We start from the raw sequence: 26,684 nt of genomic DNA on the forward strand, positions 1-26,684 counted from the left end.
GACCAGGCTGGCCTCAAACTCATAGAGATCTGCCTGACTCCCGAGTGCTGGGATTAAAGGCGTGCGCCACCCCCTCCCAGTTCACTGACATTTTATAATGGGGGAAAAAGGTAATATTGAACAAATAACTACTGCTTACCTTAATGTAGTGCTCTGCAAATATCTAATTTTGTTTCTTTCCTTTCTTTTTTTTTTTTTCCAGACAGGGTCTCTGTTATGCAGCCCTGGCTGTCCTGGATCTCACTATGGAGACCAGGCTACTAATATCTAATTTGTATTCAAGGGACTAAGATAGGGATACATAAAAGACATACTTGAAGCAACAGAAGTATTCTACTTGAAATGTCACAGCTATGCTGAGTGTCGTGGCTCACACTTTAACACTTGCAATTGGGGCTTGGAGTTCGGAGGATTACTGCGAGTTTGAGACCAGCGAGACACATAGAGAGACTTTCTTTCAGAATAGCAGTGTAAGGAAAATTAGAAATAAGAGTGTTTTGTAGTTGTGAGGCTGCTGCACCTCAAATGAGGCTTCCCAGGGACACCACTCAGTTGGCCCAGTGCTGCCCCGTAAGTGATGGCCAGGCAGGAGCTAGATAAAGCCTGGGTCTTGTTTTACTTTCTAAGTAATGCTATTTTTAGAGCAACCTCACTTGCTTCTCTTGGTATGTGTTATGTTGAGAATTTCAGACCACTTATAACCCATTAAAAAGTGATTAATTGCATGTGCATTTTAATAATTACGTGTGTTGTCTCTTCCAGGTTCATTGTCAGACCCTCCAAATATTGCTGGCTTAAGTCACTTTTGTGAACATATGTTGTTTTTGGGAACGAAGAAATATCCTAAAGAAAATGAATACAGCCAGTTTCTCAGTGAGCACGCTGGAAGTTCAAACGCCTTTACTAGTGGGGAACACACCAACTACTATTTCGATGTTTCCCACGAACACTTAGAAGGAGCCCTGGACAGGTAACGCTGAGTGCCCTGCAAAAGATTGAATTGTGTTCAGTTCCTCAAGTTAATAAAAATAGTAATTACTGCTTCTGCAAAGATGATATCACCATTTTACAGTTTAGCAAAGATATTGTAGGACTGGTGAGCTGGCCAGTGGGTGCCTTTGCCACCAGGTTTGTTGACCTGAGTTTGATCTAGGATCCGCATGATGGAGGGGGACATAAGTCCTCCTCCTCCGACCTCCATATACTTACCTCTTCTCCTCCCTGCCCAAGATAATTAAAGAAAGTATTTTTTGTTTTAAAAGGCATTTGTGGCCAGGTTTGGTGGAGGCAGAGCTGTGAGTTCCAGGACAGCCACGGCTTTGTAGTGAGATCCCATCTTTAAAAAACAAAAAACTGTGTTAAAAAGCAGAAAATTAATGAGAAATGTCACATATTTACATCATGGTAGACAGAAAATAATTATACGACTGTAAATTGACCTTTAGGACCATAAAATGTTATATTGACTTATAAAATTCTTACGAGCCCTTCTCATTGTAACTGGAGTCTCATCTTTAATGTCTGCAAAGAATAACCTGTGACGGCCTGGAGGCAATGACTCAGCGCTCTTGTTGCTCTTCCAGAGAGAATCTGGGCTTGTCCCACCATGCACGTGGTGACTCATAGCTGTCTGTAGCTCCAATTCCAGGGATTCTGATGCCCCCCTCTGGCCCCAGACACACACACACCTGGTCCATATACATACATGCAGCAAAACACTCAGAAATATTCAAAAAAATTTTAAGAATGAAAGAATAATTTGTGCCAGTGTCATAGATCTCTTTAAGGCCCACGTCATGTTCCAGAGTGTCACATGTTAGACCTTCTCTTTCCCTGGTTTCACACTTCTCAGTGATACTTAGTGGATATAGAATTAAAGACAAAGCAAAATCCCGTACGTGAGTGTGCACATGCAGATGCCACAGAGTGCGTGTGGAGGTTAAATGGCAACTTTACATGTCAGCCCTGCCTTGCCCTTGAAGCAGAGTCTCTACCACAGACAGCACCAGGCTCACCACCTGCCTGCCGGCTCCCCGGGGAGTGCTGGGATTACAGACTCGTACCGTGTCTGGATCCAAGTTCAAGTCTTCAGTCTTGCACTCTTCCCGCTCGGATACAGACTCTTCCAACCTCCTATTTCAACCCTGAGGATGTCTTGCGAGTATTTATGGAACAGGTTCCATTAGGACAGTGTAATTTCTTTTATTTAAATTTTAAATTAGCCACATGTAGTGGTGCACACCTTAATCCCAGCACTTGGGAGGCAGAGGCAGGTGGATCTCTGAGTTTGAGGCCAGCCTGGTCTACATAGTGAGTTTCAGGACAGCCAGGGCTACACAGAGAAACCCTGTCTCAGAAACAAAAGAAAACAAAAAATTACTTTTATTTACTTTGTGTGCATGTGGGGGTAATGCACATGTCATGGGATGTATGTAGAAGTCAGAAGACAGCTTGTGAGAGTCCCTTATCTCCTACTATATGACCACGGGAATTGAACTTAGGTCATCAGGCTTGGTGACAGATACCTTTGCTTGTCATGCCATTCCCATCTTGATGGCCCCAATTTATTCTTTTTTTCCCTTTTCCTTTCTTTTTTCCTTCCATTCTTTCTTTCCTCCCTCCCTCCTTCTCTCCTTCCTTCCTTTATTTTTGTTAGGTAAATACATTATTTTTTAGATTTATTTATTTATGTATTTTTTGTTTATGAATTTTTTTTCTGGTGTACACCAGAAGAGGGCATCAGATCTCATGGGACTACAGTTATAGATGGTTGTGAGCCACTATCTGGGTTCTGGGAATTTAATTCAGGCCTTCTGGAAGAGTAGTCCTATGGACTCAAGAAAGGTATATTGGTTGCTTATGTTAGAGTTACATACCATGTTATTTGTTAAATTGATGCTTATTAAAAATTCATAGACTATTTACTCTTTTATAAAAGCTCGTAACCATGACTTAGACTGTTGTGACATACTTGAGGTTTTTCATTGCACTGTTGTTTCTCTAAAACTTGAATCACACCTTTTAAAATTCAGTTACTTCATTTGTTTGTCCTGAGGTGCCTGAGTTTTAATGAGATTGCACACCGCGGGCTGTACATTTAAGATTTTTAAAACATTTAAAAAATTTTTAGTATGTGTGCATGGTAAGTGTGTGTGCATGTGAGATGTATGTATGTGTGTGATGTGATTGTGACTGTAATGTTTGTATGAGTTTATGTGTGTATGCGCATATATGTACATGTATATGATAACTTGTATGATGTGTGTGCATGTGATGTGTGTTTGTGACTGTCATGTATGTATGTATGAGTGTGCATGTATATACAAGTATGTGATAAAGTGTGATGTGTGCTTGTGACGTGTGTGTGTAGGGGATAGAGTGTGTGCACATGCCTTGGTGCATATGCAGAGATCAGAGGGGATTTGATTTTCTCTTTCTACTATGGACTCCTGAGATCAAACTTAGATTGTCAGGCTTACATGGCAAGTACTTTAGTTTGCTGAGATGGTCCATTGACTGCACATTGAAGATGTGACAGTTATCAACTGCTTTCCCTAGCCGGGCAGTGGTGGCGCACACCTTTAATCCCAGCACTTGGGAGGCAGAGGCAGGCGGATCTCTGTGAGTTCGAGACCAGCCTGGTCTACAAGAGCTAGTTCCAGGACAGGCTCCAAAACCACAGAAAAATCCTGTCACAAAAAACAAAAAACAAACAAACAAAAAAAAAACAACTGCTTTCCCTTTCTTTTGAAGAAACTTAAACTTCATAGACATGTCAGACTGCAAATCTTAAGTTATACTTATATTTTTACTCATTTTAGCATTTCTGGAAAGATCAACAACTCTAAATTTACATATTAGAGTAAAAATATTAAAGTTTTTATTATTTAGAACTTCTTTTATATTCCTTTTTTTTATTAAAAATTTCTGCCTCCTCCCCGCCTCCCTCCCCCTCCCGTCCCCCTCCCTCTCCAGTCTGAAGAGCAGTCAGGGTTCCCTGCCCTGTGGGAAGTCCAAGGACCTCCCCCCTCCATCCAGATCTAGGAAGGTGAGCATCCAAACAGGCTAGGCTCCCACAAAAAGCCAGTACATTCAGTAGGATCAAAACCCAGTGCCATTGTCCTTGGCTTCTCAGCAGCCCTCATTGTCTGCCATATTCTATATTCCTTTTTCTTAAAGCAGTGGTATTTTTCTTCTCTCTCTCTTTTTCTTCTAGAAATGAGACAAGGTCTCACTATGTCCCTGGCTGTACTGGAACTCACTGTGTAGACCAGGCTGTCCTTGAACTCAGAGATCTCCTTGCCTCTGCCTCCTGAGTGCTGGGGTTAAAAGTGTGCACCACCAAGCCTGGCCCTATTTTTTTTTTGGGGGGGGTCTTGTGCATTCTAAGCAAGCATTCTGTTACTCAGCTGTGTCCTCAATCAACCGCAATTTCTTCTGGTCGTGTGTATTCATATTAACCATCTAACAGTTTTAAAAATATTTTAAAAGCTTTTCTTTTAAAATCATAGTTCTCGAGTTGGTAATTCTGTCTTATATTCTTAGGTTTGCCCAGTTTTTCCTGTGTCCCTTGTTTGATGCAAGCTGTAAAGACAGAGAGGTCAATGCAGTCGACTCAGAGCACGAGAAGAACGTGATGAACGACGCCTGGAGACTCTTCCAGTTGGAAAAGGCTACTGGGAATCCCAAACACCCCTTCAGCAAATTCGGGACAGGTTTGTCAGCATCATGCATTAACTTCTGTGCTCTTGGATCGCAGTGACTCATGGGTTCCCTGCATAGTGCTGTCATAATTTCTCATTTCATTTTGAATCTCATTCAAGTCGGAGTCCACATATTTCAGGAGTGGAGCAGCTATCCAGGGCTTTGAGAATGCTAGGCAAGCATTCCAAACTAAGCTTCACCCTCTCGTCTTTGTTTTTGTGTTTTTGAAACCCTGCAACCCAAGCTAGCCTCAAACTTGAAATCCATCTGCTTCAGCTTCCCTACTGCTAGAATTACAAGCTATTACCCAGCAAGGTTACTGTGCTTTTAAAAATGCCTTAGTTGTTATAAAATATAAAACAATGATAATATTTTAATTAGTATGTTTATTTTCTAAATTAATTTCTTTAAGTTTTAGATACGATTTCCTAGATATACAATAGCATCCAGAAAAATTGCCATAACTACAGAATTAGGTGTTTGTAGAAGTTAGTTAGGAAGGCAGGCATAGTGGCTTCCTAATTGTACTCTTATAGAAATCTCTCTCCTCCCTCTGTTCTTTCCTTCCTTCTTTCTTTCTCTCTCTCTCTCTTTTAGACAGGGTCTTTTGTATCTCAGGCTGGTTTTATCACACTGTGTGGAGGAGGATGGGTGATCTTGAACTCTTGATCTCCCAGGGCTGAAATTACAGGCCTGATTACCACATTATTTCTCCTTAAATCTGAACCCTGGTTGGTATCCATGTGACTTTCCCCTTTTCTCTATATGTACCTTTGGTGTCAGTTCTTTAGATTTTGATAAAGTGGAAGCCTTAGTCCTTCTAGTCCTGGGTTTGGTATCGGATTGCGGGTTCTTTTTTCCCCCGGACAATGGAAATTAAAGTGGGAGCAGTTGACTATTTTCACAAGCAGCCTTGGAACAGGAAAAGAGAAAATTGGTTGTGGTTATTCTCGAGTGATCTGTTTATCCAGTTGTAACCCCATAGATACAAAGAGCAACTGGGTGTAGTCAACTGGGAAGGAAATAATAAATGAGGAAGGACAAGAGTGAGTGACTCTACTTGACACACAGGTGGACCAGAAACAAGTGGGAGGACTTCTGGGTGGGGCTGTGTTTCTGCTGTGGGTGACACTTTCTTAATTGTGTGTATGCTGAATTGTTAGGTCATTTTATGTAACAAGTTCCAGGATTATAGATGGGGCCATGCTTACTTTGTTGGCTGGCTGGCAAGTTATTTTTTTACTTCTTAGAATGTAAAGGGTATTATCAACACTAGCAGAAGCAACGGGGGAGGCAAGGCAAACCCAGGACTTCCCAGGTCATTATCTCTTTCATACCTTGCTGGGTTTTATCGAATTCTGTTTTAACAAGTACTTTCTTTACATACAGTGTTTTATTTATTTATTGTCTTATTTTTATTTGGTATTTTGAGACAGGGTCTCCTGTGTAGTCCATGCCTTGAAGCCATAATTTTATTCCTCAGCCCCCGAGAGCTGTGATTACAGTTGTGTGTATTGCTCATGTAGCCCATACTGGCCTCTGACTCACTGTGCAGTCCAGGCTGGGCCTCCTGAGTGCCGTAGTTACAGGCGTGCGCCTCTACATCTGGCCTCCTTTGCCCATGATTTGATCCAGCTGTTTGTTTTCCTGTCATGGAGTTGTGAGAGTTCTTTGTAAAGTTTTGCTAACTCATTATCGTATCTGCTATATGCAGGTTTTTCCAGTCCGTATGTTACCTTTTTGTTTTGCTAGTTTCTTTTTGCTCTTCTATGTAAATGTTTATTAGAGTGATGTAGTTCCATTTATATAGCTTGAATCTATGATATGGTATCAAAAAAGTCATTGGCATGGCCAATAGCAAGAAGGTTCTCTGTGTTGTTTTCTAGAAGTCCTTTGTTAGGTCCTTCTCCGTTTTGATCCTAACTTTTGTGTTCATATAAAATGGCAGGTGTTGAATCTGATTCATTTTTGAAAGGATTTATAGATATATTTATTGGTGGTATTACTGGATTATTAGTACAGAGAATAGAATACAAAGAAATTAATACTTTTAAAGGAATCATTAACTTTTTTAAAAAACATTCTTAATTTTTTCATTTTTGTATTTTGACACAGAGTTTCTCTATATAGTCCTGGCTGTCCTAGAACTCACTCTGTAGACCAGGCTGGCCTTGAACTCACAGAGAGCCACTTGCCTCTGCCTCCCAAGTGGTGGGATTAAAGGTGTGTGCCACCATGCTCTGTGGAATAATTGATTTTAAGTATAGCATTTGTGTAGATGGATCATTTTGGTCATCATTTGTGTGTGTGTGTGTGTGTGTGTGTGTGTGTATCAGTGTGTTCTGTGTAGGCCGTGTGTGTGAGTGGTTGTGGAAGCCAGAAGAGGGTGTCAAGTCTCTAGAACTGGAATTATAGGCAGTTGTGAGTCACCTGATATGGGTGTTAGAAACAGAACTTGGGTTCTGTGTAAGAGTTGTATGCATTCTTAATTACTGAGATATTTCTTCAGCCCCTAAATCTGATTAGGTTTGCCAAGAAATGTAGAACTAGTTCACCTGATATGGGTGTTAGAAACAGAACTTGGGTTCTGTGTAAGAGTTGTATGCATTCTTAATTACTGAGATATTTCTTCAGCCCCTAAATCTGATTAGGTTTGCCAAGAAATGTAGAACTAGTTCCAAAGCTTTTATTCTGAATATAGTTTGAACTGGAGTTCTGGTGTATCCCATTCTCAAACCAGATGTTTGGCTAGCAAGATGGTTTATCCTGTCAAGGCACTTTTTGCTAAGCCTGACCTGAGTTTGGTCCCTGGGACCACGTGGTAGAAGAAGAGAGGTGGTTTTACAAAAGAGAGAGAGACAGAGAGAGACAAAGAGAGAGAGAGAGAGAGATAACTCCTGCAAATTGTTCTCTGACCACATGCACACACACACAGTATATATACTCAATAAAATACATAAATAAAACCAGCTGTTATTTTGCTGTACTTGGACCAAGTATAATCAATTTTGTTTTTAATTAACTATGCAGACAGGTGGGATTTTTATAGCAGCTCTTTGATTTAGGATAAAGCCAGTGAGAGAAAAAGAGCTTCAATTCCAATTATATACAAAGTAGAGACTCTCAGTCCCAGGCATGGGATTCCACTCTGACTCCTCATCGTGGCCATGCCGGTTCTACTCGGTGGTTTGTAATTCTAGCAACAATCCAGTTAGCGGTAGCTGATTTGTGCTACAAATCCAAACCACTGGGGTTTTTGGGTTTCAGTCAATGAACAGTTTAATCATCATGCTCTTTTGTAATAATCCAAGAACGTGGTTTATACATTGCAGCATCACTAACAAAGGAGGCCTTCAGTCACACTGCCGAAAGCTGCAGTGCAGTTTGAGGATCAGATTTCTGCTTACATAATGCAGCCATCTATAAAGACTTTTGACACTGCTGGTATTGTGCAGAGCTGTGAATTCCTGGTCCTTTGTTAGGGTGAGGTTCTATGACAAGGCCTTTCTTGTCATTACTCCTTTACTTTTTTTTTTTTTTAAAGATTTATTTATTTCTTAAGTATACAATGTACTGCTGGCAAGGAAGTCACCAGGTCTCTTTACAGATGGTTGTGAGCCACCATGTGGTTGCTGGGAATTGAACTCAGGACCTCTGAAAGATCAGTCAGTGCTCTTACCCTCTGAGCCATCTCTCCAGCCCACTCTTTACTTTTGAAACGTAATCTCACTCTGTTGCCATGGCTGGCCTGGAACTGTCTCCATAGACTAGACTGGCCTGAAATTAGAAGAGATCCTCCTGCCTCTGCTCCCGAACGCTGGGATTAAAGGTGTGTGCTACCACCCCAAGCTCATTATCTGTTCGCTTGACTAAGGCTGAGTGTAGATTCTCTTTAGACCTCACGTCAGAGGTGACACTAGAATGCAGTATACTTGACTGTAGTAGGGACTTGAAATGAACACAATGTTCTTCTGAAAAGGGTCAAAGCAAGTAAACATGCGAAAAGGAAATTTACAGCCCTCACCGCCCCACACTGAGGAACGTTCTGAGGAGCCAGGAGCAGGCGTTTGTCTCATTTCTCCGGTGTTCCTCTAATGTGCCAGTTCAGGCTGTGTTTTATTCACATAGTAGGTCATGCCTCGAGGCAGCAAAACAATGGCAGACAGAGCAAGACTCCCCTGGAACTCAGTCCTCTGACAATCCTTGCCTTATGGTCCCCAAACTGCAAAGGACTTCTTTACTTGCTGTAGATATGGATAGAGGAGAAATGGCTTTCACCCTGACCAGGCTGCGGGGTCTCCAGTGAAAGAGTTCCTGATAACTCCTTGTACCTCTGTCCATCCGGATATCCCAGCAGCTAAGAGACATTTTTATTCACCCTTTTGCATTTTGCCAGAACTAAAGGGGCAGCACCTTCATGACTGCAAATACCAGTTTTGAGTCCACTGGTATCCACAGAGGTGAGAAACTGTGTCTTTCATAATCTGTGGCCAGCAGATCTTTCAGTACCAGATTTATGCCCTAGCTGGCAGATGCCCACATTCCCTCAGGCTGCTGTGAGCTGAAGGTCTGTCCTGTCCCTGCTGTCACAGATATTTGGGTCAAAGCCACTTTGCAAAGCTGCTTAGAATAAAGTATCCTATCAATGCAGGCTTGTAGCAAGGAAACAGTATTCTGAGAATCATTTATAAAAACATATGGAGGTGTGTGATGGTGTACCCTCTAATTGCTGCATTTGGGAGGTGGAGGCCAGAGGATCAGGAGTTCAAGGTCATCGTCAGCTACTTAGGGAGTCTAAGGCCAGCCTGGACCACACAAAACTTTATCACAACAAACAAAAGTAGGGTACTGCTCTGACATGAATGGAATAGGTGTGATCCATAGGATTAGATCTTTCCTTCAGTGGCCACTCAGTGCTTTATCTGAATTCTTTACAAAATTCAATATAAATATTCAGTGATGTGCCTGCAGTGACCTGCAGCCTAAAGCACACTACAACAGCATCATTCCTGCCAACTGGGCCAATCAGAAGCAAGCAGAGCTCGCTCTGGGCTAGTGTTGACTTCTTGTCCTTGACTATTTGAAGTGACAGTTTTGCCATAGATAATGATGTTCTTCCATTGGGCATACGGTGTTTGCCTCTCTGTGAAATAGTATTGATCCTCAATGCCTTCCCTCCCTAATTCTGATTTTCTTAATTCTATTATTAATTCTCTCTTCATTAGCTTGTAGATACTGTGAGTAGAAAAATCCTCTTTTCTCCTGTTTGGGCCAGTGGTGCAATTATTGCTCAGAAAGCAGGATAAGTGTTTTCATTCTTTCTATTCAGTTACCAATATTCAAAATAATGTGTTGGTTCCCTGCCATGAGTAACACAATCCTTGTGAATACATGGTATATTTTAATTGACTTAATCATTACTATTCTCTAAGCTTTCCCATGGGCTTTGTGTTCCTGTTCCCCTATTCTCCTTCCTTTTATTTTCCCAAAGTAGTTAAACATTTTCTTCAGAAACAAGGTAAAATTACAGGTTAGCTATACTGGGAGAGAGCAGTGGGGCCATCACACCTAAGCTGCTAATGGGCATTTATTTCTTTAAAAAATTATCTTTTCTTTCTTTCCTTCCCTCCCCTTCCCTTCCTTTCTCTTTCCTTCCTTTCTTCCTTCCTTCCTTCTTTCTTTTCGAGACATGGTTTCTTTGTAGTCCTGACTGTTCTGGAACTTGCTCTGTAAATCAGACTGGCCTCAAATTTGGAGATCCGCCTGCGTCTGCCTCCCGAGTGCTGGGATTAAAGACATGCAACACCGCCGCCCATTATGATACTGAGTATGGAACTTAGCCCCAGCACTGCTCAACAAGTCATCCACCGTAGAGTTCCACTCTTCCTTTCCTTGTTTCTTTTGGGGATATATAGCTGTGGAAAAGTTGAAATTTTAATAAAAACAAGATCCGAATCAGTCAATTGTAGAGGTATTTTGTGATAACACTTAGGAGATTCTCCTGAAGTCCTTTTTCAGGACACATATCTTATACTACTAATATATAATTATAGTGGAATTGCTCCTTTAAATTTTCTAAGGAAATTCTTGTGCATAAAAGAGCTGTAGTATCTTCCAGGAGTTTTAGAATACCAAGAAGAAAAGATTTAAAAATTTTTAACTTTATTATTTAATGTGTATATGTGTTTATATGCATGTGTGTATGTACACCACATGTGTGTCTGGTGCCCAAGGAGACCAGGAAAGGGTGTCAGGTTCCCTGTGAAGCTGGAGTTATGGTTGTAAGCCATCCTGTGTATCTGGGAACTGAACCCAGGTCCTCTGAGCCATCTCTCCAACCCCTGTAGAAGGAGACTGAGACTGTTCTTTCCTTTCCCAACTGCTCAGACCCGAATAATCACACAGAAACTATATTAATTACAACGCTGGTCAATGACTCTAGTGTATTTCTAGCTAGCTCTTACATCTTAAATTAACCCATTTCTATCAATCTGTTTATCTCTATGAGGCTGTGGCCTACTGGTAGGGTTCTGGCGTGTCCTTCTCCTTTGGCGTCTCTCTGACTCTGCCTACCTTCTCTCTCTATCTCTGTTCTGATTTCCTGCCTGGTTTTACTCTGCTAAGCCATTGGCCCAAACAGCTTTATTCATCAACCAATAAAAGCAACACATATACAAAAGGACATCCCATATCAAGCCGTCAAGAGAGGGCTTTTAAAAGTCTATAATGTTCCACTAACTGCAGTTAATAGCACCACTAGCATAATGTTTTAAACCCTGGGTCTTCAGAGCACCGAGGGCTGTCACGGTTGTGCTGTTAGTATGGCCTTTGCTTGAGCACCTTTATTATTACACAGGTCATTTGAGACACCTGTAGTTTCTCTTTTTAAATTAATTTGTATTTATCTTTATGTGTATAGGTATTTTACTTGAATGCATATCTGTGTACCATATGTGTGCCTGATGCCCACAGAGGTCCAAAGAGGGTGTCAGATTTCCTGGGACTGGAGTTACGGGCAGCTGTGAGCTGCCATGTGGGTGCTGGAAGAGCAGCCAGTGTTCTTAACCGCTGATCCATCTCTCCAACCCAGAGATACCTATCGTTTCTAAGACAGATATCTAAGACATCATACTGAGTTCTTCTCACCATAGCAGAAATACATTGCTGCCTCAAACTATATGGGGGAAGTCAGTTTTATTTTCTTGAAAAATTAAAATTTGGATTTCTAGTACTTGTTTATAGACTTTTTGTCTTAAATATAATTTCAAATCGTTGTTACAGTGAAAATTACAGAATATTAACACTAAGTTTGTATACTTTTTATACTAAATAAAACTTAAAATGAAAATATACAGTGCATTTAATGGATTTTATACTTTTCAAAACCCTCTACACATACACATCACATTTGTCCCCTTGTGGTGTTGAGGGTGTGCCGTGCACATGCTAGACAAGCATTTCCGACTGCTGAGCTACACCCCAGCCTCCTGTTCTGTTTCTTAAGCTCCTAGGATGTCTGTCTCATAGTGGGCAGTCAGGGATCGATCCTGCCCTTGACCACCAGTCATGTCTTCCTGTCACCCAGTTACAGATAAGACACACAACCCTTTTGAGATGTTTGGAGGTCTTTCCCAAGAATTCCTGAGTGTCCCAAATGCCAGCCAAGGCAGGATTTCTCCCAGCAGACCTAGGGTGAAAGGGTCACAGTCAGCATCCTGATGTCCTTGGTCCAGAACTAGGGCTTGCTTTAATGTTGACCGAGCCAAGTAGGAGTCAAGATCCAAGTAGCAGCATTTTAATTTGTACAAGTGACTCAGCCTAATTAGCACTAATTTAGAACAGTGTGTGCCTGGAGAGGGACTGCTAGTTTTCATCTCAACTGTGTTCACATTGTCCCCTCCATGTGGGTTTGGGTTGGGAAGCGGTCATTGGACCATTTATTCAGCTTTCTTCTCCACTTTTCTAGCTATAGTGTTAATTTTTTCCCCATTTGGAATGCGTGCATCTTTTTGTGTGATATGTGCATGAGCCAGGATTACTCCTTTACCCTTCACTGTACGGCAGCCTCGATGTACACGGTCTTTACTACAGACCTTCGCTGATTTTGATACGCGGTTTCACCCTAATTCTCACAGGAGCACTAACACCGGCGTGCCATGTGCATCACAGGAGAGCTGTGAAAATGTCACCGCAGCCGATTTTTCCCAATTTGGATGAACCCATGAGAATTCAAAATCACAAATTTAATGCTTCTTCTCAAAATAGCCAATTTGTTCTTTTCTTCCCACAAGTAACTTGGTAAATTCCAAAAAGATTCCCCAGTGAGTCCGTTCAATTAATTATAGGAAGCACGGGGAATTGAAAACCAAAGCAAGTGTGAGTGGAAGCCAGTGGGTCTCATTTTATCTAAAAATGGCCATAATGCCTATCCTCTGAAGATATTTATTTATTTATTTGTTTATTTATTATGTATACAATATTCTGTCTGTGTGTATGTCTGCAGGCCAGAAGAGGGCACCAGACCTCATTACAGATGGTTGTGAGCCACCATGTGGTTGCTGGGAATTGAACTCAGGACCTTTGGAAGAGCAGGCAATGCTCTTAACCTCTGAGCCATCTCTCCAGCCCTCCTCTGAAGATTTTAACAAGCTTTTTATTCGTCTGCTGTATTTGAGACAGTCTTACTGTTTAACCCAGGCTGACCTCAAACTCACTGTGTGATGGAGGAGGATCATCTGTCTATGTGTTACTTTCATTGGTTAATAAAGAAACTGCCTTGGCTCGGCTGCCGTCCTTCTGCCTCAGCCTTCTAACTGTTAGGATTATAGGCATGTGCCACCATGTCTAGCCTAAAAAGCATAGCTTTCATGTAACATTTGTAGCTCTTATGAAAAATCCTAGTTGAAAATATTATTAGTTAGCCAGGTGTAGTTTTTGACCCCAGAACTCCAAGGCAAAGGCTGAGTTCAAAGCCAGCTTGGTCTACATATTGAATGAGACCCTGCCTCAAACAAACAAACAAACAAACAAATATATAAATAAAATTAATAATCTATTTTTATCGTATTGCCCTGCCCTGTGTATTTGCTTTATGTTCAAACAAAGTATGTCTTAGTTTCTTTTGTCCATCTTATAGTTTCTTAAGTCTGAGTCATAATGAAACTATAATATTTCCAAATTTTGCCTTTTCTAAGAAATGCTTTTTATCCATTTTTAGGCAACAAATATACTCTAGAGACTCGCCCCAACCAAGAAGGCATCGATGTAAGACAAGAACTCCTGAAATTCCATTCTACATATTATTCGTCCAATCTGATGGCTATTTGTGTTTTAGGTCGAGGTAAGAACTCTTCAGACCGTTCAGACAATTAGTGGAGTGGGTTTTAGTTGTTGTCCATTTTGACTTTTTACAAAGTATTAGCAGGGCTTGAAGTATCGGTATTTATCTGCTCATAGTCTTGAAAATGATCTGCAGATGAGAAATTTACTTAAGCCTGCAGTCTTCCAAGAAGAAGTGGAGACCTGAAGCACATGCGAGTTACTGGTGGGCTTTCTGACTACAGTAAGGAAGGCTGAATGGAGGAAGATTTGATCTTACAGTAGTTACAAAGTCTGCATGTTAATGAAACTGCAGAAGACAATAGATAGATGGAAGTATTTGTAAGCAACAAAGGTTTGTTTTTAAGGTGGAAATTAGTGATAATATGTTGTTTCCCTGTTAAACTGTTGTTTTGTTTTTGCCTTACTTTAAGTAGTGCTGGATTTGGTTGTGGCTGCTATTCTGTATTGCTAGTGGTAAGTGGGACCTTCAGCTGCCCTAGTCTTTCTGAAGGACAGTTTATTTTTAGGATTATTTGAGGCAGGGTCTCACTGTGTAGACTAGGTTAGCTTTGAATTTGTGATGATAGTCCTCCTGCTTCTGCCTCTCAAGCGTTGAGATTATAGGTGGGAACCGGGCCCAAAATTAAAAGAGTTATGGTTGGTTTAGATACAAGACAAAATGGATAAAAAGAATGTAAGCCGGGCGGTGGTGGCGCACGCCTTTAATCCCAGCACTCGGGAGGCAGAGACAGGCGGATCTCTGTGAGTTCGAGGCCAGCCTGGTCTACAAGAGCTAGTTCCAGGACAGGAACCAAAAAAGCTACGGAGAAACCCTGTCTCGAAAAATCCAAAAAAAAAGTATGAATGTGGTATAGCAGTTAGAACTTACACTCTGTAGAGTTCAATAGCCTGACTTTGAAGACCAAATGTACTGCCTAGTTACCCCTGTGGCTGTGAACTAAGGAAGTTAGTGAACTTTTCTAAATATCTGACTTTGCGTTTGTGAAATGGAGATGGGGGCTGGAGAGATTGTCTTCTCACCTCTGTGTGTATGCACACATGTAAATAAATATAACTTAAAAAACTTTATAATGCTGCCTATTAAAGATATATTGGCCAAGAATATTCAGTATTACCGGATATGTAGAACCCAGTCCTGACAAATGGGTATCTAAAAGCTATATTGTATCTCAGATAAAAATGTATGCTCAGGCTGCGGCCTGGAGCTGATCCTATTCCCACAGGCACTGGCTCTGCAGCTGCCTCTAAAGGTAACTTTAACTAACTCTCTATTGTTCTATTTATAAATAAGACTCAAGATTCAAAGGCTGGGGTGAAAACCCGCTAACTCAGAGAGGCTAGATCACAATTAGCTAACTTTTCTTCCTTGTTGGGGTTTCTGAAAGACCCATGCTTCCATTTAGCCAAACCAGAAAAAGCTGCACTACTCCAAACCCCACCCTACTACTTCCTGTGTCTGTCTGTCTCTTCTCTCCTGATGCCCTCTGAAGTGCTATGATTACTTTCTGTCACCTAGTAGCTAATGCAGCCTCCTGACCCTAGGTTAGTTTTATTTAATTAGTGCAAATGCAAACTCAAGGTTCACAGTGTGATCGAATATCCCACAGCAACCTAATGGCACTAGCTGAATTAAACTTGAGCTCTGCCCTCAGTGTTTTTGATTTAACGGAAGTGATAGCGTGAGGATCTAAAAAGATCAGATGTTCCATTTTCCTGGTCAGTACACGTCACTTCCAACCTAACTGCTTCTGCATGAGCTCAGTAGAGTTGTGGGTTCTCAGGGAGGCGCCCTCACGTTACAGAGACGTGAGGCAGAGATACCATCTTTTACTGCCTCAATAGATGGGGATGAGAGGAAAACTAGCCATGTGTAAGGGTCTCTGTCACAAAAGAACAAAAACATTGTTTTCTGTCTTTGCTGTAGCTGTTCTAGCTGTAGCGGCACCAACTGTCCAAACATTTGTCAAATAAGTAATGATCAAATATAGACACCGAAGTTGCCAAGCACAGACATCACAAAGTTCCCTGCGCTTTGGGCGCTCTCAGCTTGGTGGGAAAGCCAAATGGTTCAGACGCCTTACCTTTAGAAAGTTACCATTGTGTGCGCTGGAGAGATGGCTCCGTGCTTTATTCTTTGGCAGGGAACCTGAGTTCGGTTCCCAGGATTCACACAGATGGCTCACAGCCATCTATAGGTTCAATTCCAGGGGCGTTTGACACACTCTAGTGACTTCCATAGGCCGCAGGCATGCATGTGGTACACATACATACATGCAGACAAAACACTCATAAAATAAATAAGTGTGTGTGTGTGTGTGTGTGTGTGTGTGTGTGTGTGTTTTAAACTCCATTGTGGTTTGTGCTTTAAGGGTAGAAAAACAGAGAATTGTAGCGTATTTGGTAGAACCTTGTTTGAAGGACTCCACTGTCATTAGTACTTGAACATGATAGCCCACCATGCATAAAGATGTCCCCTAACCTTTTTTTTTCCTTCAATTCTTAAAGAAGTAAATAACCAGACTGGTTTAGAACTCAATAAACTCCAAAGTGGGCCTCTAGTTGGGATGACAGGCCATCTGACAGCTCTTGCATCAAATATATTCCATCTATTCTCCAGTTCACTTGTCATATATCAACTAATCCCTGGTCTGCCTTTTGTCTGGCTACGCACATTTTCCTAAATACATCTAAGTAGTTGGTTGTGGAGGTATACACCATTAATCTCAGCACTTAGGAGGCAGAGGCAGGTGGGTCTCTGAATTCCAGGTGAGCCTGATCTACAAAGTAAATTTCAAGCCAGCCAGGAACACAGCTAGTATTCTGCTGTCTTTGATATTTGTTTTACATTTGTTACAAGGTATATATATATATATATATATATATGGATAATATATGTGCAAAATAAGGTATTGTGAGGAATGTCTGGATATTTACACCTACACAAAAGTGGCTGTGGGTCAGACACGGCTCTCGGTGTTGCACAGAGACTTCCGACGTGGTGTAGGTAGTGGGCTCTGACTGCTCATCTTCATCACACACACAGGGGCCTTTTGTTTTATTTTTCCAAGTTTTTCTTTTAAAACTATGAAACATTTCAGAAGTTCTAAGGCCTGAAATCCTATCTGTGCTTCAAGTTCTGATTGGTAAATTCTGCTTTTTCTCTGCTTCTTGTAGAATCTTTAGATGACCTGACTGACCTGGTGGTGAAGTTATTTTCTGAAGTGGAGAACAAAAATGTCCCTTTGCCTGAATTTCCCGAACACCCTTTCCAAGAAGAACATCTTAGAGTACGTGCACATAATTCCGTTCTTTTTCCTTTGTGAATGTAATTGTCACGGCAATCAAATCAATTTTATGTGTGTTAGGAATGTGTATTAATAAACAACGCACCAGCATGTTTTGATCTTTGCATGCCTAGAGCAGTTTGGGTAGCTGTGACCTTGGCAGGCTATTAAACTGTCAGTGCCAGAAGGCACGTATCCAGAGCTGCCTCAGGATCTAGGGCACCACGCTTAGCCCATATAATAAAATCGCACTGAAAGAGAACCCGATTCATTTTATTTCTTTGTTGTCACTTTTTCGCAGTCTGGCAGGTAATTAACCAAAACCAGTACTTTTCATTATCAGTAAGTATTTCATGCTGTAAGCGTCATATGTAGCAAACATTTTGTGATTTGTCTTTTGTCTTTTTTTTTTCCTCCCCAGCAACTTTATAAAATAGTACCTATTAAGGATATTAGGAATCTTTATGTAACATTTCCCATCCCAGACCTTCAGCAGTACTACAAATCTAATCCCGGTCATTATCTTGGTCATCTAATTGGGCATGAAGGTCCTGGGAGCCTATTGTCAGAACTAAAGTCAAAGGGTAAGTGTTTTTGGGCAGCACCCCGAATGTAGTACCCCATCTTTCACTCAGTCCCTCATTGTCACCTAGGAAGGAAGAATTTTAGATGACACTTTGCGATCTTGAGTGAAGCAGTCATTGTTAGTGTTTCTTCCTTTTGTCTGGGGCTCCTTCCACAAACCTGTATACCATCGAGATGAGTGAAGGCGAGCTATTTCAAAAGTTATGATCATGTGTGTTGAAATTGGACCCAGACCTTTGTACCTTAGGCAAATGGTCTGCCCCTGGGCCATATACTCAGCTGCGCTGTACAGAAGGATTAAGATGTTAGCTCGGCTGAGTGCTGTGGCATATCCCTGTGATCCAGCCTGTCAGGAGGCCTAGGCAGGAAGATCACCAGTTCAAGACCAGCTTGGGCCACTGGTTCAGACCAGTCTGTCAAATCAAAAAAGAAAGGCCTGTGATGGATTTTTCCCCCCAACCATAGCTGTACCAATTGTTTTTTAATTGTTTGTTTTTGTTTTTTGTCTCTGTGTAGCCCTGGCTGTCCTGGAACTCACTCTGTAGATCATGCTGACCTTAAACTTATAGAAATCCACCTGCCTCTGCCTCTCTAGTGCTGGGATTAAAGGCACTTGAAAGGCAGAGGCCAGCCACATTGCTTATTTACCTACTTCAATCCATTAGATCAGAAAGTTGTGGGACGTAGAATGGAGATTCTTTTCAAAGCCCATTCAGGACTTACTGTGTGCTACTGTATACATTTAAGCACATGTCTATTTCCTGTTGGGGGTTGATTTGCTTTTTGGGCTAATTCTTTTCCTGCAGGATCCATTTTAATTTCTTTAACTATATAGTATGGCTATTACTTGGATGCAGTAGTGATGTCCACCTAAATTCCAGCAAGTCCAAGGCCAGCCTAAGCTAGTTCCAGTCTAGCCCAAACTCCATAGCTAATCTCTGTTTCAGGGCTGGTGAGATGGCTTGCTGCCAAGGTTGACCATGTAAGTTCAGTCTCCAAGACTTACTTAGGGTAGAAGGAGGAAACTGATTCTCTTAGGCCGTCCTTTGATTTCCACAGCATATTGAGGTACAAATGGTCCTCCCCCCGCCCCACATACACATGTGTGTGTGCTCAAAGAGAGAAAAATAATATGCGATTAAAAAATTGGGGGCAGGGGAGGTGGCTCAGTGGTTAAAGCTCTTGCCATACAAGCATAAGGACTAGGGTTCAGATTCCCCAGAGCCCACATGTCAGCTTAAAATTCCAGTTTCAGAAGACAGTCAGGGGTCCCCAGAACAAACTGGCTAGAGAGACTACTAGGTTTGATTATAGTACAGTACCTCAATGAATAAGGCAGAAGAGTGACTTAGGATGCTAGCACTTTGACCTTGGTCCCCTACATATACATGCACCCACATATATGTGCCCGTACACATGTAAGCATGCATTAGCACCCATGAAAGTAGAAAAAGAAAAAAACTAATGATGGAAAAAGCAACAACACTCCTGTCTATCCTTTCCCACGGCCCAGTGAAATTGTTCAGCCAGTAAAGATGCTGCTGTCTATCAAACCTGATGACCTAAAGTCACACCCTGCAACCCACATGGTGGGATGAGAGAATCAGCTTACAAAAGTTGTCCTCTGATCTCTGCCTGCATACTGTGGCTCATGCGTGTTCCTACATATACACAGAATTAAATTCTTTTAATGCTGGGGCTGGACAGATGACTTAGAGTGGTGGATCTCAATCTGTGGGTCTTGACCCTCTGAGAGCTGAATGACCCTTTCCTAGGGGTCACCTAAGACCATCAAAAAACCACAGATATCTATATTACAATTCATAGCAGTAGCAAGATTACAGTTATGAAGCAGCAATGAAGATAGTTATATGGCTAGGAATCATCACAACATGCAGGATTGCAAAGGGTTGCAGGCAGCGTTAGAAAGGTTGAGCACTTACGTCTTTATCAGAGATCCAGAGCTCTGATTCTGGCACTCCTCAGACAGCTCATAGGCACCCATAACTTCAGCTTACTCACACACGTATGCATATGCACACACGTAATTAATATTTTTAAAATGTTAAATAGAAAAATAGGGATTCTGTGTGTGCATATGTAGTGTTCAGGATTGAAACCAAGGTTTCATATATGTAAAGGAAGCACTCTACCACTGAGCTATATCCCTAGCTCTAGTATGAGCATTTTAGAATCTCTTATAAGGAAGCCAGGCTTGGCATCATGTGACATCATGGGAGGTGCTTGCCGCACAAGGCAGATGACCTGCGTCTGATCCCTTTGTCCCACATAGAGCTGAAGCAGAGACCTGTCTCTACAAGGTTGTCTTCTGAGCTTCACCTTGTGTTCTGCACGTGTGTACCATGCACACATACTCCATGCACACATGATAACAAATACAGTTGTTGTTTTTGTTTGTTTGTTTTGGTTTGGTTTTTTTTTTTGGCCGGTTGGTGGTGGTGCACACCTTTAATCCCAGCACTCAGGAGGCAGAGGCAGGCGGATCTCTGTGAGTTCGAGGCCAGCTTGGTGTACAAGAGCTAGTTCCAGACTGACTCCATAGCTACCAAGAAACCCTGTCTTGAAAAACCAAAAATAGATACTACTACTACTAATAAATACAGTTTTTTAAGAAGAAAAGCCACACATTTAGCTTTGTTGTCTTTTTCTTGGAATGTTGCAGGCTGGGTAAATACCCTGGTTGGTGGACAAAAGGAAGGCGCCCGGGGTTTTATGTTTTTCATCATCAATGTAGACTTAACTGAAGAAGGGTTGTGTAAGTATTGGTTGGATTTATTTTGTAATTCCTCATGCCATAGGTTTGTTTTATGTTGAAAAGTCATAAACGCTTTAGTTCATACACTTTCTCCATTGTATTTTTCATGTGTAACTTGGCCTCTGTTTGTGATAATCCTTACCCCTTAATAATTGATTTTGTGTTTTATTGGTAAAGTGTGTACTTGTCTATTCTGTCACATATCTGTGAGTCCAGAGGGCTGTGTGGGGGATATCTGAACCAGACTCAGGGAGGTGAGGACTCCATTTTCTGAAAGGGACCGCCTCCACTTGCCTGACTTCCCTTAGGAGTGATCCATGCTTGAAGGATTCAAGGACTGAATGGTTTTTAAGTGTGCCCCTTTTTTCCAGTACATGTTGAAGATATAATTTTGCACATGTTTCAATACATTCAGAAGCTACGTGCAGAAGGACCTCAAGAATGGGTTTTCCAAGAGTGCAAGGTACTTTTGTTTCACCAAAAATTTTCTTAAGGAATCTATTTTTCAAAAACCAATATATGTGAACTAATTTAACTTTAAGGCCCAGTTAAACTTCGTTTTCCCCTAAAGTCTAAATGTTGCAATGCATAGTTGTTTTAGTTAAGGCTTAGGAGTGGCAGACTGGCTTGTTAGTTGGGGCACTATTTAGTCCCTGGAGGAGAGCCGGCCCTTCCCAGGGTTTGCGCTGCTTTCTGCCCGAAGCTGCACAGAGTCTGTTGTTCTTAGATCTGGTGATGAAGCTCTACAGTGAACGCTATGAGAAACAATAAGTTGTTTCATGGATAATATTATGTTCTTCAAAGTGATTTTATTATCTGTGTAGAAAAGCTTCCATTTCCCTCCCATCCCCCTTTTTGAGACAGGCTCTCACTACGTAAACCAGGCTGGCTTCGAACCCACAGAACTCTCTACCCATGCCTCTTCCTCCCGAGTGCTGGGATTAAAGGTGCGCATCACCATATCTGGCTTTTTTGTTTTTAATATATAGAACATAAAGTATTTGTCTTTCAATTTTATTTATTATTTTATTTTTATTTATTATTATTTTTCTTTTCTTTCTTTCTTTCTTTTTCTCTTTCTTTCTTTCTTTTTTTTTTTTTTTTTGGTTTCTTTTGAGACAGGGTTTCTCTGTAGTTTTGGTGCCTGTCCTGGAACTAGCTCTTGTACACCAGGCTGGCCTCGAACTCACAGAGAATCTGACTGCCTCTGCCTCCCGAGTGCTGTGTCTAAAGGCATGTGCCACCACTGCCCGGCTTATTATTATTTTTCTGAGAGGGGGTTTCTCTGCATAGCCCTGGCTGTCCAGGAACTTACTCTACAGGTCAGGCTGGCCTTGAACTCAGAGATCTGCCAGCCTCTACCTTCTAAGAGGCAGGGACTAAAGGTGTGTGCCACCACCGCCCAGCCGTCTTTCAAATTTCCAAAGTCTTTTTTTTTTTTTTTGGTTTTTCGAGACAGGGTTTCTCTGTGGCTTTGGAGCCTGTCCTGGAACTCGCTCTGTAGACCAGGCTGGTCTCGAACTCACAGAGATCCGCTTGCCTCTGCCTCCAAAGGGGATTAAAAAATACTTTATATATAAAGACCTCTCAAAATTCTGACACAAATTTTGGATTGGGTAACTTTTTCCCTCTAGTGCTGGGGATCAAACGCTATACTTCATGCGTGTTAGGCAAACACCCTTGCCCTGAGCTATATCTTCAGCCTGAAAAATACCCTATTAAACATCATAAAAATTTATAATTATTGCTTGTGGAAATTATGACAATAATTTCTAATGTATAGATTTTCATTGAACAAGTCTCCAAATCATCATCTGTGAGATTTTTGGATTTCACAGATTGTACACAGTTCTTTGATACCTTGACCAATCGTTTTAGCGATCTAGGCAGTTGAACCTTTTTTTGTTTTGTTTGTTTGTTTTTTAATGCTGTGCCATTTAGGCCAGCCTTGACTCTGATCCTCCTGCTTCTGCCTCCTAACCTGTGCAGTCATGCCTAGGGCTGGCTCCTCTCGGGTTACTTCATTTAGAATTATTTACTTATTTTTCTTTTAAGTCTGTGTTGATAAATTTTAAGGTTTTTTTCATGTCTTAGTACATTCCTAAATCAAGAACTGCCAGTTGTTCGTAAGTGTAATGAGGATAAAATTATAGTTCAAATAAAGCATTAAAAATGCATTTCTGACTAATAATTGGTTTATGTCTAATTGGTTGTTAACTTTCTGTTTTAGGACTTGAATGCTGTTGCTTTTAGGTTTAAAGATAAAGAGAGACCTCGAGGCTATACATCCAAGATTGCAGGAAAATTGCATGTAAGTTGATTTTCCTGTTCACAGTGGTGTGTAGGATCTTTAGACTCCAGTATGTGTTACTACAGTACTACACAGATGATACAGTTGGGACTCATAAAAACAGACATTTTAGCTCTGGGCAACCCTTGATGATATGTTTAGAATATTACTGCTCCTTATCCTAAAAATCACCCTCTGTGGTATTTTCATTACATGGGCCTTTCTCATTTTTTTTGTTTGTTTGTTTGTTTTGTTTTGTTTTGTTTTCCCAGTCCCACAGCCTCTGTCAAGTGCTCCCTCTGCGAACATTTTTTATGGTCAACTTTCCCCATTTCCCTTGTTCCTGCTCTAGTCTGAGCTACTGTCATTTCTTACTGTGCTGCTAGCATGGCCTCTTAGCTCCATTTTTCACTTTGTTCTCCATGATAGTTTACTTTTCTAGCTTCAATGACTTTTTTTTAAGGCATGCATCTTAAACATTATTTGTTATGTGGTGTTGGGGTCAAACTCAAGGCTGTATGCCTTCCTCCCCACAGTGGGTTTTGAAAACTCAATTCAAAACTTGCTCTGTAGACTTGGCTGGCCTCAAACTCACAGAGATCCATCTGCCTCTCCTTGAGTACTGGGATTAAAGATGTAAGCCACCACCACCCAGCCAGAAATTACTTTTACTAAAACAATGACAAAACCATCTATAATAGTTTTGTATACAAGCCAAAATATAATCCATTTCTTTCTATACTTTTATAAATGTTTATTTGATTTCATTCATAGAAATTTGAGAGAAAATTGTTTATAAAAATGTGTGTACTATATATTAAAAATCCTGTAGGTGTCTATTTCATTTTCAATTTTTCTATATTAGCAAATATCAATTTTTAAACAGAACTATTGTATTTTTCTTCAAAAAAAAAAAATAGAGAGCCAGGTGTGGTGGCTCATGCTTGTAGGGGGCTGAGGTAAGATGTTGGGTTCTAGGCTAGCCTGGGCTACAGAGTAAGATCTTACTTTTCCACCCCATCAAAAAACAATGATTTGTTACCTCAGTAATATAAGTATAAAGATTGCCAGTGTACTTGGCAGAACCATCACATCGTGAGACTTAAGGATGTGACAGTTTGGGCCAGGGGTGTCCGAGGAAGGGTCTGCTGTGTTTGCACAAGACCCTGGTGTAGTCTCCAGCACTGTAGAATATAGGATGTGTTAGGCAACAGAGTAACGCTTAGGGCCACAGAGTGATTGTCAATGGAATAAAACAAACTGAAGGGAAGGGATGTATAAAATAATAAACTTAGTTTTTAGAAATCTGCCCACCTTACTAATCTCTGGGATAGCCTTACTTCTAACTGTTTCTACCTTCCCTTTCCACAGTATTATCCCCTGAATGGAGTGCTCACAGCTGAATATCTGCTGGAAGAGTTTAGACCCGACTTGATAGACATGGTTCTTGATAAGCTCAGACCAGAGAATGTCCGGTGAGTCACCTGCAGATTGTGCTATCACACACTAAACTTTCCCCATATGTAGAATCTCAGAACTCACAATTGTGATTAAAACGCTTTTATTTCTATTTATTTATTTTTGAGACAGGCTCGCATTATGTAGCCCTGGGTGGCCTGGAGCTCACTATGTAGACCAGGTTGGCCTCAAACTCAGAGACATGCCTGCCTGTTTTCAGAGTGCTATGACTAGCGGTGTGCATCCCCAAGCCTTTGAACGTCTTCAGTCTTTACAAGCCTGTTAGGACGGTGCTCCCCCATGAGTCCAGTGCTTGGGATGCAAGCATTTGAGGCCAGTTTGTGTTACATAAAAGCTTGTCTCAAAATACAATATAAAATTGACTGCAAAAGTAGAGAATAGTCTAATAAACCAACACCAACCCACCTCTCTTTATTCACCCTCTCTGCAAGTCCAGTGATAAAAATGACATAAAAGAAAGAAAAAACCAAATTCAAACTCGGTTTAACATCTCATACCAGATGAATGGAAGGTTTTTTCGCTCCCATAGGTGGAGCGTGCAACAGTAGCAGACACACACAGGTGTTCCTCCAGGTGGGGTGTGCAACAGTAGCAGACACACACAGGTGTTCCTCCAGGTGGGGTGTGCAACAGTAGCAGACACACGCAGGTGTCCCACCAGGAGGGGCGTGCAACAGTAGCAGACACACACAGGTGTTCCTCCAGGTGTGGGGTGTGCAACAGTGGTGCACACACGCAGGTGTCCCACCAGGAAGGGCGTGCAACAGTGGTGCACACACGCAGGTGTCCCACCAGGAGGGGCGTGCAACAGTGGTACACACATGCAGGTGTCCCACCAGGAAGGGCGTGCAGCAGTGGTGCACACACTCAGGTGTCCCACCAGGAGGGGCGTGCAACAGTGGTGTGCACACGCAGGTGTCCTCTCACCAGCACACCTCTGACATTGTCCATCTGGAGCTAGATTTAGTTGAGTGTTTTATTTAGTGATGAAATGGAGAAAGTACAGATTATTATCAAGCTTTGTTAAAGGATTAATACGATGCCTTAGTTTTTAATTTAAACAACTCATTAAGAGTCAAAGTTTAGAAATCTTTCCGAATGGAAATAAGCTATGTGACCATACAGAAATTAAATCTGTTTCATGTAGCCAATCACAGCAAATTACAGTATGTCTTGTGTTCAGTTTTTTGTTTGTTTTTGAGATTTATTTTGATTTGTACGTGTCTTTTGTGTGGTGTGTGCCACATGTATATGGGTGCCCTTAGAAGTCAGAAGGCATTGGATCCCCTAGAACTGGAGTTACAGGCACTTGTGAGTTCTGGGAACTGAATTTGGGTCTTCTGGAAGAGCTGCAAGTGCTCTTAGCTTCTGGCTATCTCTCCAGCCCCTGTTTTTTTTGAAAGAGGAGGTCTCACTTTATAGCCCTGACTGGCTTCAAAACTACATAGATTCTTCTACCTCTGCCTCCTAGAAACTGGAATTGCGGGAGTGCATAACTACACCAGTCTTTGTTTTTTTTTTTTTTTTTTAAGACAAACTCCCATAGTCCAAGGTGGATAAACCTGAACTCCTAAGCCTCCTTTCTTCGACTCCCAGGTGTGAGATTACAGGTGAACACTTCCACACCTGACTCCCAGTCAGTTTTATTGCCATAGTTGTTGTCTAATCCTTAAGTACTCAATATCTGATTATAATATGGAAAATCTTACTCAAAAACTGGTTGTTAATGGAAGCTAACATCTGGGCTATCACTCCCCTCTGACAGCATTGCCTTCAGTGTAAAATAATTTACTTAAATACTGAAGAATGGCAAAGTCCAGAACTTTCCTTTCTTGTCAGCGAATAATAAAGTTGACAGTTGATCCTGAAGTCAACAGTCGCTCGTTCCTAGACGGGATGTGACAGAGTCCACATGGTTCCTATGCTGTCGAGTGAGGCGGCACAAGTGCAGGCTGGAGTTGGTCTCCTGGACACATTACTGCGTATAGCAACGGAGAAAACGAGGAGGTTAAAATAGTTACAAAACAACAAAGCCAGCTGGGCAGTGGTGGCGCAGGACTTTAATCCCACAGGCAGGCAGATCCACAGGGCAAGTTCCAAGACAACCAGGGCAGCACAGAGAAACTCTGGAAAACAAAAAACCAAAAAACCAACCAAACAATTAAACCAGTAAAATACTTAGGAGTTTAACCAAAAGTAAACAAGACCTCTCCAAAACATCTGG

The 26,684-nt window shown here is 41.5% G+C and overlaps 1 protein-coding gene across 2 annotated transcripts in view; it reads left to right on the forward strand.

Moving 5' to 3' along the window:
• Nucleotides 1-26,684, forward strand: part of Ide (insulin degrading enzyme) — a 94,305-nt gene that overhangs the window by 30,968 nt on the left and 36,653 nt on the right. For both annotated transcript variants that reach the window (XM_041661209.1, XM_041661208.1), the window contains exons 3-11: nt 763-970; nt 4,546-4,715; nt 13,922-14,044; nt 17,221-17,333; nt 17,752-17,914; nt 20,599-20,691; nt 21,063-21,154; nt 22,922-23,002; nt 24,353-24,456. In XM_041661209.1, coding sequence (XP_041517143.1) covers nt 763-970; nt 4,546-4,715; nt 13,922-14,044; nt 17,221-17,333; nt 17,752-17,914; nt 20,599-20,691; nt 21,063-21,154; nt 22,922-23,002; nt 24,353-24,456 — 1,147 coding nt within the window. The remainder of the gene's footprint in view (nt 1-762; nt 971-4,545; nt 4,716-13,921; nt 14,045-17,220; nt 17,334-17,751; nt 17,915-20,598; nt 20,692-21,062; nt 21,155-22,921; nt 23,003-24,352; nt 24,457-26,684) is intronic.

This window comes from Microtus oregoni, unplaced genomic scaffold (genome assembly GCF_018167655.1).
Source record: "Microtus oregoni isolate MIOR12 unplaced genomic scaffold, Mior012 000012F_ref0000307, whole genome shotgun sequence".
Taxonomy (NCBI): Eukaryota; Metazoa; Chordata; class Mammalia; order Rodentia; family Cricetidae; genus Microtus; species Microtus oregoni.